This window comes from Triturus cristatus, chromosome 7 (genome assembly GCF_964204655.1).
Source record: "Triturus cristatus chromosome 7, aTriCri1.1, whole genome shotgun sequence".
NCBI classification, from domain to species: domain Eukaryota; kingdom Metazoa; phylum Chordata; class Amphibia; order Caudata; family Salamandridae; genus Triturus; species Triturus cristatus.
This window is the reverse complement of record NC_140590.1, coordinates 994088511-994105200: the sequence shown is the minus strand read 5'-3', so window position 1 is coordinate 994105200 and position 16690 is coordinate 994088511. Positions and strand designations below refer to the sequence as shown.

Genomic DNA, 16690 nt, shown 5'->3' with positions numbered 1-16690 from the left:
ACAAAATGAACATCCCACCCACCTTAACTACACAACCATGCAACTCACAACACTGGCAATGCACATGACACAAAATCACAACCAACATGCAAAACCACATGCTAACCCACCAGACACGACAGAACCTGTGCAAGCCATGAACATGAGCCATCAACGGCATGGCACCCCAGCCACACAATAGCCGAATGTAGGGAGAGGTGGCAACCAGGCATGTGTGGAAGAGGCAAGTGACCCACGAATGGGAAAGTACACAATGCCAAGAGTGGTGGAGATGTGCGAGACAGACTGCAGCTTGCAGAACACACCCATATCCATGGCGACATATATCGCTGGTGTATGGAATGTAGTGGACAGTGGATGCAACTATGTCACCCCAGCCAGTGGGGAGTTCGCAGAAATGTTGCCTGTTACATCCCCCGCATAAGCGTGAAAGGAGTGGGATGTCCCAGCGTACGCCAGGCCAGCGTAGGGGTGTGAATAAAAAGCACGGAGCCCTGGGCGTGGTCCTCTTCCGGAAAGCCCAACGTCTCTGCCAGGGTGGCACCACTCACCACGCCATGAGGCCGACGCCGTCCTCATGAGCAGAGTTGCCTGCAATCTTGTGCGCCTGCCATACCCCCACCCACTGGACCCCGAAGCCGTCAGGCCCACCCCTGTGCAGCCAGGCCACACTGATCACCTACCGACACCGGCGTGTGTCAAGGAGGGCCCACCACGTGCCTGTGCAAGCTCCAGGTCAGAGGGCCGCGTCCTTGGCAGCCTCTCAGACCATCACGGCCTCCACGACACAGGCCTGCTTTAGACCTTTCTTGTTGACGTACTCTACTGCCGCCTCCGACCTAGACCACGGTCAAGTAGGTCACACATATGAAACTGAGTATTGATTACACGATGGCAGAGTACATATGTTCATTGCAGAGTTGACATCAGTGTACTCCCTTCGACGTGGTGCCACCAACTCTGTGCATAGCATCACAACCACACATGTCTGTGGGCCTAAGCGGACTATTGCCCTCGGCCTACGCTGCGCACAAGTAGGTCACACACACCTTCGAATTCAGCCACGATTTGTTTATGGAAGACTTCATGTCTTTGTACAGGCCTCTTCGCAGACTGCATCCCCTTTCAGCCCCGGTGCCAAGATGTCTATTCCCCGAGACCCATGGTCACTTTCTGGTTGGACTTTGGGGGCGACTGAGTCCATGGACTTGGGGTTTTCATCCCCATCATGGCGGTGATACTGACTACGTGGCGAAAACAAGGCCATGGCATCTCAACCCACCATTTGCTGCTTCCAGATAACATCAGGCCTTTCGCCTCATGCCCTGGAGGACACCTTCCACTATCCTCCGCAACATACACCTCGGACATTGATGAGAACCCACTCAGGTCACATGGCCCATCTGACTGCACCGTAAGTCACCGAACCCAAGGCAGGGTGCCTGTGACGGCCGCTGTGCATCCGTATTGGGTGGCCTCTGAGGCGATGGCCTTAGTGTCATCAACGCCATGTGTCTGTGGCCTTTGCGCTGTCCGCTGCCTCCGTCCTCATCTGCGGTCAAACAAGGGCTCAGACATGAAATCGAGTCTTGAGCGGCCCGGACGTCGCATCACTGCAGGAGGCACGCGCCACCTCTGCCAGGACAACCTCCAACCACTGTATGCCAGAGTCTAAACGGTGATCCTGACAAACCTACGGAGTTGCAAAACACCTATCGTGGATGCCATCATCAGACTGATACCCTGCTTAGCACCCCAGTTTCCACTGACTCCTAACTTTACTACTCCTAAACTGAGAAAAATCCTAACATTAAGAATTTCGGTATTCACAGAAGTCATTTAGGAGTCTTAAAGTTAGGAGTCCTAACTTTACTATTCCTAAACTGAGAAGAATCCTAACTTTAAGACTTTTGGTATTCACAGAAGGCATTTAGGAGTCCTAAAGTTAGGAGTCCTAACTTTACTACTCCTAAACTGAAAAAAATCCTAACTTTAAGGCTTTCGGTATTCACAGAAGGCATTTAGGAGTTCTAAAGCTAGGACTCCTAACTTCTGTGAATACTGAAATGAGTAAGTGCCTTCTGTGAATACTAAAATGAGTAAGTGCCTTCTGCGAATACCAAAATGGTAGTAAGTTTAGGATTTTGTCTTAAGTTAGTTCTGTGAATCGGGCCCTATGTGTGCCAAAATGTCCATCTCCACCCGTCCCCCAAGTCCCTGTTGGTTACTCTCCTTGTTGATGTTGTGTCAGGTTCTCTCGAGCTGTGTCCGTACTCCCTTCTCCTTGCACCGTCTCCACACTGATGACTGTGGCCTCGGTTTCCTCCAGCTCCTCCTGTGGCGCAGGACTGCCACCTCCTGTCATCGTTGCTGCCTTCCTGTTGGCGGCGGGTTTGTGCCTGGTTTCGGTTGTCACGTCATGCCGGCGCCTCTTGGCCTCCTGGATTGGCCTCCTCAGCACTCCGACTGCATTCCAGGTGGTCTGCTTGTGGGTCAGTTGCGGGGAAGTGTTCTGTCGCCTCCGTGACGCTGGTCTTGTTTTCCTGCGGTCGGCACCCCGTCGTCCTCTCACTCTTCTCCTCTGCGCTGGGTCAGGTTACATCCATGTTGCTACGTGCTTTGGCTTGTTTCTGGTGTGTTGTTTCTGTGTTTTTTATGGTGCATTTTCCCTCCAGCTGTGTGGTATTTGCAGGCCTGTGGCTGGTTTTTTGCAACTTTTTGTACCGCGATTGGCCTTGTCGCATGTTTTTTTGTGTTCGCGCTTCACATTTTTGCGGTGTGGCGATGGATTTTGCGCGGCCATTTGACACATTATCTGGTGACTATCGCATGCTACTGCCGCGTTGTGAATACTTGGTTGGCACGGCGTAATTTTCACACGTTGGGCTGCGATGTTGAGAGTTGCGTTAGGCTACTCTTGCGGTAGTTATCACACGTTCTTGTGAATACACCCCTTAGAGTATGCTGTGGACATTTTCTCAGAAGTAGAATCAGGTTATTGTGAAAGGTACATATGTAATAATTTCACATGAGGTTTTTCTTCCTTTGCTGGGATATGATCACTTCTTCGATTTTTTACAGAGGAGAAATCCTTTCATTTTAGGACTTTTTCAGTACAAATTTGTTTTAAAGTCTTTTTTCTATTTCATGTTTCTGACCTATCTTTTTATATTTATAAATGTTATTGTTTTTACCACTAATACGAAGACATTCCAAGTTAAATGTACTAGTTTTAGAAAGTTAAACTACATAAAGACATCTGCCTGATACGCCAGCTGAACTATCTTCTAAGATTTGACAGGATTATTTTTTCGGTTTATATGCACCTTCCATGCCTAGAAACTCTGTGTGTGCCTTGCTTACACGTAACTTAAAGACTAGCAAACAATATCATAACACATAACATGACACCCATGGAGCGTTTCACTCTGTAAACCTTCCTACATTAGGTAAGCTATCCAATCACTCAATTAAACATTTTCCAGTCCTTTTCTCTTTGAGACGCCATTGTGTGCAAAGGTGAGCAATGCATTGCTGTCTTTTTAGTTGATGAACCATCAAAGAATTTATAACATTACTTTGGTTCAAGAGTTCTTCGATCACTGATGTTAATGGTATATTAACTTTCAGCTGTGAGTGAAATACAAATGATAACTTGCCAGATATTATGTTAGACATTCCTCAGAAATTAGGTCCTGCCACAGCATATAGAGTTACAATATAAATCAAGTCTCCATGGTTCTTAAATCCAACCTCACTGCAGACAAATGTAATTTAGTATCCAGAAAATCATAATCACATAAAACTATGCTATGTGGGCCTAATATACAAATGATTCCTACCTTTAAATACCAAGGACACAGGAATAAACCCCTTGCGCATACTCTGTATCAGCATGTGGTACCCTGGCACAGTGAGAGCTTCTCAGGCTATTGTGCAGGTGAACACTGTATTACTGAGAGTCCTACAGCAAAGACTCCTCTGCACACTCATAGAATGCCATTCTCACCCACCGGTCTGTGAAGTTGTGTTGTCCTTCGCAGCCAATGGTGGGACGAAGTAGAATGCTTTTCCTGGCTGCACCCTCCCTTCCTTGGGCACCACACAGTTGGCTGCCAAAGGGCTTGACTGATGCAGCATTTGGCAGTGCACTGATTTCCACTTTTGTCCGGAATGCATTTGGAAGCACCACTCCTGGCTGTAGGAGGCAGCCAGGCCCCCTCTTTACTTTCGTGGATGACTGCACTCTACCATGGGGGGGGGGAGCGGTAGAAGGTCATTGCTACCCTCTTTGACCCCTCCTCTATAAGATGAAAAATGGAGACACACATATTTGCATAAAGCATTCCGTGCCACCTGTACCTAATTTGTAAACCATTAACTGCCAAGTCCCAAAGTGTTTCTTGGATGCCCATCGCAGCTGGCAGAGCCCACAGCTCCTTCCACTGCTGACAAATGCCAGTAACAGCAGTGCCCACCTGCTACTTTTTGTCAGTTTTTAAAAAAAGTATAAGAGCTCATTAAATGGAAATAGACATACAACAACACAATGTGGTGGATAAATACATGCTTAGAAATAAGTACTGGTGCCTAGTACCGGCAAATACTGGCACACATTGCACACTGCTTGCCACTCCTGTAATAAGGAAGTTGGCTGGAAATAAGGTGGAATAATTATTTAACTGTGCTGCCTAGGCATTTCCACAATATGGTCCTACCTCTTCTCTCTGGTCATTGACCTTTTACATGCAATGGTCCCACATGTTATCCTTTAAATGACACATAAGCATCCTCCACTTTAAATGCCCTACAAGATTCCGCTCACCTTATTGGCTTTCACCTGTTGGTATCCATTATTTTCTGTTTTTAGGCTTCACCTACAGGCAGCTATAGCGTAGCTATCTGTTGTTGAAGACATTGTGTGTTCAATATGATACATAGAGTGGGCTTAAGGGCAGCATTTTTACTCATGATTGAAGTTCCTTACCATCGCGCTCTCTCTCCCTGCTCCTAATTTGATAATTTCCTTACTATTCTTGTGTTTGTTACGTCCAAACAGTACTTCAGTCTCATGGTGTTTTGATTGGTTGGAATATATTCTTCTACTGCTGATGTTAGGCTTTGCAATGCAGTGTAAGTGAGAGACTGTTTTCTTTCTGTTGATATTTCTCCCTGCTCTCTTCACCTCATCCAGCCTTTTGATTTATTAAAGACTACTCCCCAGGGCCCAGGTAACCCCCAGCCACCTAGTTTTGTGCGTGCCACCTCCCACTGTGTTGGTCTGTGGCCACATTACAATGTTTTTTAACCATTCAAAGAAGAACCACCTACACACTTGAACAAATGGATAACAGGATTATTTTAATAAATATTCTTATGCTGTAAGAAAATCCATTCAAAGATGGCCAACTTTAAATTGGTTTTATTAAAGCCTAAACAAAACTCTACAAAGATGGCTGCCACGTTGGCCACATACACTGGTCTCTTGGAAAAACAAACAGTGGCAAAGCCAGTAAGTTTCATTGGTGAGTCCTGTTAACTTTGCTAATTCTTAATAAATATATTAATTATTGCAGTGAACCAATAGTTGGCCATTGAAACATTTTGAGATGTATTTCTGTGATGAACACGATGCACAATTTTACACTGTTCAGGTATTTAAATTGATTTTTTTGAAGACGGCCTTCCAGATACAAAAGAGAAAATAATCACTTAGTAGGACTTTCATTATACTTTTATGAATATTTAACTGAATTAAGTTTTACTTGCACGATTGATACCATTTACTAGGAAATTATTCTCCATCACATTGCATGAATCCTTACCTATTAAGGATGGAATAAAGTTTTTTTTTATGTTACCCAAAGCAGACATTTATTTAAGTTACCCTGTACCAATAAATATTGTTAAACAAGGTGTGCTACTCTGTTGACTGTGACCAGCTACAATGAAAATATAATGAAGTAACAGGGTCCTTTTCAGGGAGGGATTTTGGAGCATGTAATGTAGAACACCTCTATTACTCTTTTGCGTACTCTTACAAACCTTTGAGAATTGGTCCCAAAACTTCTAAAATGGGAAGGAACATTTAGAGGCTATTCACATACAGTTATTACAAATAGAGAGTACTGTGCCCTCTTTGCACTTTTATTAATATGGAATTGGATATTTCTGACTGATTTGCGAAGGTGCATTATGGTACGTAACAGAGTACTCCTGTAATACTACTTCCAGTACTCATTAACGCTCATGTGAATCTCCGATGCCTACAATTATGAAGCACAAACATGAAAAGAGTACAGACATAAAACCACAACCTCTGCTAGAAACAAAAGAAAAAGTTGTCAATATACATTTCATAAAAAACAGCAAAAGCTCATGAGAATGAATTGCTAAACACCTCAGTTTACGTTTGAATATGCTTTCTCAAAAGCATTCATTTTTCCATTTACCGTGATGCCTACAAAGCTTGAAAATGATTGAGTTTGTGTTTTACTTACATTGATGTCTTCCAAGTCGAGGAAGTTCAGAGTGATTCCATTACGCTGCCAGATGATTGGCGGCCTCAGTGTCCCGTGAATGGCGCATGTCAGCACCGTGCTCAGTCCAACTGTCACGGTAGTGATGGAGACTTTATCTTCTTCAGGAAGAGTGAGCTCAATCACCTCTGTGAAAACAATGAAAAGTAAAAAATTACACATGAACAGAAGTGCTCATTTATCTAAGGCGGTGATTTTAACATCTACTGTGATTTGGAACCAAGTGGTACAAATGATGCATCAAACCGCAGTGCCAGCTCATGAGTTTTTAAGCCTGCTATTTTCCAAGATTATATTCAGTATCCCCTTAAAAATACAAGAACATCTGCTTTACTCAATACGATTTTTTTGGTGGTAATTATTCTGCTGCGTAATACAGAAATTAACTATGACAACGTTAATGTTTATGTAAAAGTCATCTAGAAGTCTTGTAGTTTCAGAAATGTGGCTCTTTGGGGCACAAAAGGCGTGATATGGCCTTTGTGTCATGTGTTTGTGTAAGATACAATTAGTCTTTTTGGTGGGCTCTATGTTAGCAGTGTTGCAGCTCAATTCTGCCCACTGCTTACATGCCAAAATTACATTGCAACTTCATAACAGATACATGACTGTGCAATTAGCACGTGATTCTTCTATGGACTAACGATATTAAAATAAGTGTTGCACTTGACATTATTACTGAAGTGCATATACTGTAGGACTAGTGAATGTAATCAAACCATGTGTTTAACTAAGTTAAACACAGGGGTGGCTTCTCCTTTTGTGCAGAGGAGCTTCGCTCCGCCTGCTACGACCGCAGCAGGCACACATGAATAAGTAAAATGGCATGTCACTGTCATTTTACTTAAATACTGCAGTGCGAGGGCAGGGGGCAGGGCTGAATCCTGCAATTGCAGGATTACAGCTGCCCCTGCAATGTGCATGTTTGGTTAGCCGACTCTATTGCTACGGCCAGTCCAACATGTGCACTGTAATCCCAGCAATACCCTGGCTGTGAAACATCCGGGGGATGCTGGCACAGGCCACCAGCCTCAAAATGAGTGCTGGGTTAGACAGCTCCCACGAATCCTGGAGCTGCTCTCAGCATGAGAGCAGCTCCAGGATTGGTTGCATTGGTGTCCACTGAACAGAAAGGAAGTCCTTGTTGATCGAGGAGAGAGGTGCGCGCCCAGGAGAAAAGTATATGGTGAGTTTGGCGCCATATCACCCCACTATATTTTTATAGTTGTAGCCATCACTGATTAAACAAGATATTAATAAGCCATCCTTACTTAGTAGACATTTATTCACTACAGAAATGAAATTTTACTTTCATAGAGTGTGCCTTAATACATTGAATGCCATTTACTGTTTAGATTATTAAACAGAAACCATCCTCATATATGTAGAATGTGATTATTTTAGAAACGACAAACGTTTATGTAATGTGTGCACTAATATTTCATATAGTACTTTAAAATGTAGCCTTAGCCATACTTCCACATGATTATCCAAAGGATTTACTGTATGCCACATGTAATGTGAATTTAATGTACTGACTATTCATATTCATTTGTGTTTAAATGTGCACGTGCATATTAAATGTGCACTATTGAATTAATACTTTAAGTTCCCATTAGTAGGCCTGTTTAATGTGCTGCATAAAATATTGTTTTCCAATTTCTGCTAGCATGATATTTCTTGCAGGTATTCACACGCATTGTTAGTTGAAGAATAAATACATAACTGTACTAGTGATAGAGAGAAAGAGCATGAGAAGACCTTGACGAAAGAACATGGAGAACCTGAGCGTTACCTGAAAAGCCCATTCAGCAATGCTAAAACATAACCTGTATGTGAGAAGACAATGTCGTATCTATGTCCACTGTGAGATACTTTGCGAATGTTGAGTCTACAATGTGAAAAGTAGAGAAAGACAATAGACCCATGATGACGTGAACAGAGGGGTGTTACCTGAATGATTTTGGTTTGAATAACTGGAGTCTAGTCTGTCTGATGTGAGAGTACTTTTCCCTGGATGTTGAGAGGATTCGACCTCTACGCTTTCCTTGATTCTTTGCTGAGTGTGGCTTAGGCTAACTCTTATTCCCTGACCCAAGAAGACTCTTGACCAAGTTTCTGAAATAATAACACCTTTCATCTTTTTTCCTGCCTAGTTCTATTTTGCTTTATTGAATTCCCTTATTTTTTAGATCTTTTAGACATTAAAACCATCCTTTTAGCTCGGACTTTATTTTAGACGATTTAGGTTTACCTAGGTATCTAGGTATAGATGAGAAAACCTGAGACTCTTCTCAATGCATCAAATTATTTTGTTAATCTTTTGTATTGCCGTGACTGAATTTCTTGTTTGCTTAGTATTGGTCCGATTCAATTTCTTCTGGAGGTTGAGCTTCCCCGTTGTTATTCTTTATCTTTATAGCATGGTGTTAAGTGTTGTTTATCTTAACTTTATTCTTAAACTTGATTAAACCTTTTCAACCCCAGCTACTGATTCCTGGCCCTTATTGTGTAGCCAAATGGGTTAAACTATTATATTGAAATTGATTGATTAAATGTTAACTCCCTTCACCTCTCAGGCAGACATAAAAGATGTATCGGATGACCAATGCTTAGAAAGTGGGCCCAGAAAATGCTGGATTAGCAGTAATACTGAAGTAACACTGTAGGTACATGTCATTTCTAGGAGTCAGGATCAAGTTGAAGCTTGACCAGGACACTACAAATTCGCAAGCATAAACAAACTTAACTTTACTTATGCGCGTTTGTATGTATGTTTGTACGTGTGCATTCAAGGAAAGATGTATGGGATTTACAAATTGCAAAGCTCAGCAAACATAAATGGAGTATGGAAATCAACAGGCTTTAATAGAAACTACAGCAGGTTGGTTGGGAAAAATGGAGTGGAAATATACCGAAATATTTGCACGGGGAGAGGCTGAGGAAGAGTACATAATGCAGTATTATGTAACCTTTATAGATTGTATTAACCTTGAAAGGGGACGTATTATCCATATAAGCGCACAGTCTGTGGTCCTAAAAAAGAATGAATACTATCCAATTTCTAGTGTGTTATGCTTCCACATGTGTATTCTGATATTTTTGACGTCTGTAATATACTGCTAATTTCCTTGCGCTGACTCTGGAATTTACCCTAGCTTTAGTTGCATAGTCTAAAGGTCATACCACAAGCAGTTAAAATCCATAAATATGTTTTTATTGGCTAATTTTGAGCTGCATGCATTTGTCCAGGGGTGGCTCCTCCATTGGAGTGGAGAAGCGTCGCGCCACTCTAGTTACCCCTCCCCAAATATGAAAAATAAAATGGTAATACATAGCCATTTTATTTTTCATGCTCCCATCCTGAACCGACCGCCAAGTCGGGGGCGGGGGCGGACCGCTGCTGAATGACAGCAGCAGGGAGGAGGGTGGGCTGTTTGCACTTTTCAAAGTGTGCATGTCCCTTTGGCCCTTTAAACCTCTAACCCAGCTGTCTTAACACAGTTGTGTCAGAGTAAGTGCAGGGCTCCAGTGTCCTTGCGAGCCACGAGTGAGGCCGCTCCCTTCAATCAGGGTGCTGCTCTCACAGCATGAGAGCAGCACCAGGATTAGTGCCCACACTTCAGCATCCATTTGAGAAGAGGTCTGGAGTGGAGGACGTCGGTACAGGTACGTTTTTTAAACATTAACATATTTGCACGTGCATTCCCACCCGCCATCCCCCTCCCCATAGATGCCAGCCACCACTGCATTTGTCAAAGGGGCAGCAAACAATAGTAAGCACAGTAAAGTGGAAATTGTATGTTATATGTGCTCTGTTGTTTCCTGGACACACATCTAGCTTCCCTGAAAGGCATGCTACATGTGGCAGCACGTCTCATCAAAGGCCTAAAGACGTTTGTGCATGTCACGCCAACCCTGAAGAATGACGCTGGCTCCCACTCCAAACCTACGTCATCTTCAGCATAACTTGCATGGCATGCAGGGTCAACAAAATGATCAAATAAACTAGCTCAGGTAGACAGTGCCACACCAGAAGCTAGCAGAACACTAGACTGGAAAGAAAAAACTGCAAAAATGAGAAAGCCAGATGGCGAGCCTGCTCTACTTGTGCACCCATGATCAGGAACAACCTCCTGACCAGACCTTCTTCAACCTTTCTGAAAATCAGAAAAGAGCTGAGAAAACATTCTATCTTCACATGATAGATTCATCCCCCAGAAACATCCTGCTTCATTGTAAAGGTTCCCACCCTTCAGATCTCCATTGCTTTCTAAATATGTCTACGCTGTACAATTACTGGTAAATGCAAAAATAACAAAAAGTGTCGATACCTTGATAAAAGCTGCATCAAAATATAAAGACACAAAATATATATACTAAGTCCACCTGAGGCCACCAGTGCCCTCCTCTTTCTACTTCTTAGCCCGTTTGATGTCGCCTCCATTCTAAATGCTGTATTTCCTATTGACCCCAGGTATCGATTTTGTCGCGATTATCCTGTTGATGACCCAAGATCGATGCTTTACAATAAAGTTTGCTTCTTTGTTCAGTGTATGTTCTCTTCCATTAGTGAATTAGGTGGGCAGTGTGTTTTCTAGTGCACTGTTAATAGCATTTATCATAAGGAGAGTACCAATGCCACTAGCAACAGTTTGGCTGTGGTGACCTAGTGAGACCATTGCAGTATACAAGGAACTGTGTGCATTAATACAAAGGAATAAGATGTGTGCATTTGTCATACATATGTTATCAAAGACCTGTAGCACATTTGGTTCTGACTCAACTGATCGCGTATAGGAGGAGTCCCAGGTCAATGTCACATTCCTTGCAAAACCAAAGGGCTAGTGTGGCCCTGGGAGATACCTGAAGTAGATGCAATGCAAGGCGACTTATAAGCTTGCCTTAATATTACAGGCATAAGTTCTTCCATTTATGTACTTCAATGTTACCTCTGCCTCGAATAAGTTTAACAATGAAAAGTTCATTTCAGGGCATAGATGCTTGTAAACCGGTAAATCTTTATGGAAACCCTTTGTCAGCTTCTGCAGGGCCAAGTCTTAGCCGCACACCTGCTACTGCTTCAAGTTACTCTGACGAAGCAAAATGTGTTTGTACTCTGCAGAAGTTGCAACACAGCTCATTAATTTGAGATTGTTCCATTTTCTAACTTACCAAAAAACCGTCATGTACGTTCCAAAATTACCACCTTGTATGACAGTTGGGTGGTTTAACTCCTCCAAACTAGATTCCCCAGGAGTTTGAAACCTCAATAATGTTGAAACAGGTAAGACTTTAGTAGCATTTTTAAACAGGCTGTTTCCCGACCTTATTTAATACTTCTAAACTCTAAGGCTGAGGCAAAGGGTTTAGCAAGAAACGTGGCTCAGTTCACTGCATCACCTGCAGAAATGTAAGGATTCCCAAATGTGGGAGTGGCTCTGCTAAGTATCAGACGTAGTAACAAAGAACCACCCTGAAATTTCTCAGCTCAGCATTAATTGAGGGATTCGGATACTTTTAAAATCGATGGCCATGTATAACATTTTTGTATTGGTACTCATTAGAAAATCTTATAATTTTAAAAACTGTCTTAAAACAACAGAAAAGAGTGCATCTTGGTTTATGCTACACCACTTCCACAGTGCTGACCTGCCAAAATAAAGTCATGGATACTTATCTATAACTCTCACACTCTCCCTGGTTGACTGCAAGTTCACCTTAAAATAAACTTCCCATTTATTTAGCAGTCAGGAACAGTTATGGTGCATGTAGGTGCTGTAGGAAACTGGGCTTTCGTTGCAGCTATCCCCCCACTTTTGCCCCCTTTTTAGCTACTAGATGCTGATTTTTGACTCTGACAGTACACTGAGGCCTGCTAACCAGACCTTAGTGTCAGTGCTCCTTCCCCAAAACAAGGTGTTTAATTGTGCTAAAATTTGCTAAGGACTTTAGCACCAATGTAAGTTCCTAATAAATGACACTCCAGGTACCTAGGGCATGAGTGCTAAAGAGGGTCCCACAGAGCTGCAGTATATCTTATGTCACCCAATGGACCCACACACAAATTCCACACAGTCTGCCAGTGCAGGCTGTGACATGGTGCAAACCATGATTGAAAAAATGACATGACATACTCCTGTGTGCCATCCCAAAGTCACTGCATCTAGCATACGTAATTCACGACTACAGCAGGCCTTTGAGCCGTAAGGCAGGGTTCATTATATTTTTATAAGAGGACATATCTGCGTAAGCAGATATGCCCAGTGATGTCAAGTTCGATTACACAACATTACAAGTGACCAGGGAAGCCTTCTTATGGTATGTACTGGGCACTGGTCAAAACAAGTTCCCCAGCTACATATCGGCTTTACTGAAACCTATGGTATTTGGTATCAAACACCTCGTATTAATAAACCCACACTGAATCCAGTAATTGATGTATTAATACATGCACCCAGAGGGTACCTTAGAGGTAACCCCTGAAACCTACCACCCCTCTAGTTTGCTGGCTGACTGGTCCAATCCAGTCTGCCACTACAGGAGGTCAGGAACAATGCATACTCTGAAGAGAGGTATGTTACACATCCTTCAGGAAGGCTGATAAATTAGCATTCCAAGGTAGGGAGCTTCAAAGAGGCCACTGCTTTGGGGTATGAAATATTGCTTTCCTCAGATTTGAGGGATTTCAACCCCCCCTGACCAGGGCCCATTTAGGGCCAGGACAGGAGGGAAAATTAGCATTCAGAGAGGTGCATCCACCCTCAGGCTACTTCTACCCCTAAGATGGGCTACCTGGTGTGGATATGAAATTTAAAAGGCCTGCTATCTTGGTGATGGCAGAATTAGGAAATCTGGGACAGGGTTATGCCCACTTCCCACAGGAAGTGGTGAGACAGAGGGCATAGTGACCCCAGGGGTGAGCCCAATTGCTACTACCCTACAATCGCCTAACACTCCTAAATCTATTATTTAGAGGAGCCCCTGGCACCAGGAAATCAGATTCCTGCTGACCTAAGTAGACAATGGACATAGAAGAGTCACAAGAAGCAAGGACAGTGGCAAGGCAGCCGACTTGGCGCCAACCCTGCCAGCCTGTCTGCAGTTCCTATAGATTATGCTAAAGTTGTCTTGTCCTGCAGGTGCTGCTCCCCCAAATGCTTGGGAGGAGTGTCTGCCTTCAACAAAGACCAAGAAACTCCCGTGGAGTAGTGGAGCTGCTTTCCTGCATCCTGCAGGCACTCCGTAAGAACTGTGAGAACTCTGGTCCGTTGCAATCCCGACACTGGAAAGCACCACTGCACCATTGACCTTTAGTCCGCATTGAAGTGGGCCAATGGTGCCAGCGTGGTTCCCCAACTTTCCAGAGATAAAGACCACCTTGGGTTTGCCCACAGTGGACTCATAGCCGCTGCCTGCAGCCTCTTTGTGCAGGCCTCCTCTACAGTGTGTGTCTCCGGTGATGAAAACCTGATGCCTCCAGAACACCTCTGCAGCTGGCCACCCAAGGCCCATGGTGAAGAGGACCAAATGTGTCCCCACATTCCTGAACATTGTGAGACCTGAGCCCCCTTGTTGGTTCAGCCTGACTGGTCTCCCAGTGCCAGCTTGCAGCCACTTTGCAATGGGAGCAATCCCCTTTAAAGCGAATGGGATACCCAATGCCATAACACACCTATGCATCCGATGCCCTAGAGCCTCCCTAGGTGACCTGTTGATGTGGCTTTTGACCTTGCCCCATAATCACCTTAAGTCCAGTAGATTGGTCATGTAAGTCGCTGTGAAGTGCCCAAATGCTGTAAATGTTTTTTACCCATAGGATAAAATTGGGCACCCGACGTTGAAAAACACCTCTGCACCCGGCCAACCCAGTGCCGCCTGAGGTGACCTGTCGGTTCTGCCTTGGACCTTGCCCCATATTTATCTTAAATCCAAGAGATTGGTTCTGTAGGTCGCTGTGAAGCGCCTGAATGGAGTACATGTTTTTCCTCCATAAGATAACATTGGGTTCCCAGCACTGAAAAGTATCTCTGCACCTGGCCACCTCAGTGCTGCCCGATGTGACCTGTTGATGCTGCCTTGGACCTTGTACCAAACTCGCCTTCAGTACTGAAGACTGGCCCCGTAAGTCATTGTTAGGAGCCTGAATGCAGTATACGTTTTTCCCCCATAGGATAACATAATCGCTCCCAAAAAGTCATTTTCTGAAAACGGTAAAATTCATAATTCAAAAAGTATTTACCTGATTTTGATGACATTGGTATGTAAATTTATGTAAAAGTATTTTATTTTTATCAATTGGTGTCAGATTTCTTAACTGAGTGTGTGTCTCATTTACTGCCTATGTGCGTGCAATAAATGCTTAGCACTACCCACTGAAATGCCGAACAGCTCGCCCACACTACCAGAAAAGAAAGGATTTGGTGTGTCATTTGTGCCTCTGTGATTCCTTTGGGTTTGCCTGGACATTCTACACAGTTCACCTCTTTTTGGTCCACTATTTAAAGAGCCAGCTTCCTACAGGTGCCATTTTCCTCTTTGATCAGATGCTAAATGTCTAACATCAGCTTTCATTATAAAGAGATTCAACACAATAGGGCAAAATAGCTTAGTTTTCCATGAAATTATGCTGCGTGATCTCTTGGTGGTTTTATAAGTGATTTTTTGCAATATATGGTGCATAACAAGCTATTGAACGTAGTGCACTAAATTCCTTCAGAAAATATGTCATTTTAATTTCAGGAAGTAGGACTTTGGTCTCCTTTTCTTTTGCTGTTTGCTCGTTTTTATTACATTGCATGTTAAATAGGACTCTTCTTGGCTCTGCTGATGTCTGTGTATTCTAATCTAGGTAAGTATTAAACGGGGGGTGATTTATCTCAGACATCGCTGCTCTGCTGTCATTTGAAGCCTGCCAGAGGCAATCATAATTTCACAAATGAGACATCTATAATTGAGGTCAATGGAGAGAACAGCTAGGAATGGGCATATGTAGAGCAGAGCACATTGATTTAGAATGGCTTCGAGATAATTTACACAGTAAATGAGAGTTTTCTTTCTGGCGACCCTGTTCCTATATTCATTTTCTTGATATTTTCAAAAATGCATAGTAGTATTAATGGCATTTTTTAGTAAAGGGGTTCTGTGTGTCATTATTTAGCACCTGTTGAAGCTACGTTCATTATTACATTTTTCATGGATTGTGAATACAAAAGAGAATTTCTTTTCTACTTTGAGATGGTGAAATCGGGTTCAGGCATATAAATGTCATTCAACAAAAAAGAAAATGACTTAAATCAAGGCAGGCAACCAGCCTAAGAGTGAAAGTGTTTAAAAGTTAATTTAGCTGTTACTTGTTATGTTTCTTGAGGGGTTGCAATCTCGCAATATTATCTGTAATTCCTATAATAGTGATTAGCTGCCCTTGATAAGGTAAAACAAAAGTGGGAAGTGATGGAGAAATAGTGCAAACATCTGCTAAAACCAACAGATGTTTTATTATCTGGTACTTAAAGTAGTAATAACAATGTAAAGGCTTTTATAAATGTATTTGAATGGGCTCAATTATTTATCAAATGCCATTCCTGTTCAGTTGGCCCCAATGTGATCCAGGAGAAATCGTTAATGTTGAAAGAATTTTCAGGAATAAATTAAGAGGGTCTGACTCACAAAGCTACCTGTGCAACTAAGCAGAAACAGGTACATAAAGGACTTGCTATGCACGTGTATATTGTTTGGTACTTTCTAATTATCGATTTACACTGGCAAATGGATTCAGAAAATGTATTTGCTTCTATACACCTGGAAATGTTCACTATCAGCTTCTTCAGTGGGTCACATGGTGCTTTACCCCCCACAATTATGTGTGACAGTCACAAGAGGTGAATAAAAGTTAAAGTAGACCATTGCTCGCGATGATCCTGCGAGAGCAAAGAGTTGGCCGGGATTTGCAAACGCCAGATGGTGCCTCGCGGTCATGGGAGGCGATGCTTGCTGTGGCTCGGGGTGATCCTTTGAGCGAGCAGCGCAGTCCCAGTGCGAAAGGGCCCATTTGTGGTCACGAAGTGCCCAAAAGTTTGATTTCAGGGGCCCAAACACCACTTCCAAGGGCCCACTACTGCAGAAGAGCCTATTGGGCGTCAGGAGCAGGT

At 43.2% G+C, this 16690-nt stretch overlaps 1 protein-coding gene across 1 annotated transcript in view; it reads right to left on the bottom strand.

Annotated features, from left to right (window-relative positions):
• Positions 1-16690, bottom strand: part of FSTL4 (follistatin like 4) — a 2149215-nt gene that overhangs the window by 517346 nt on the left and 1615179 nt on the right. The window contains exon 7 of the mRNA XM_085618028.1: positions 6501-6667. Coding sequence (XP_085474154.1) covers positions 6501-6667 — 167 coding nt within the window. The remainder of the gene's footprint in view (positions 1-6500; positions 6668-16690) is intronic.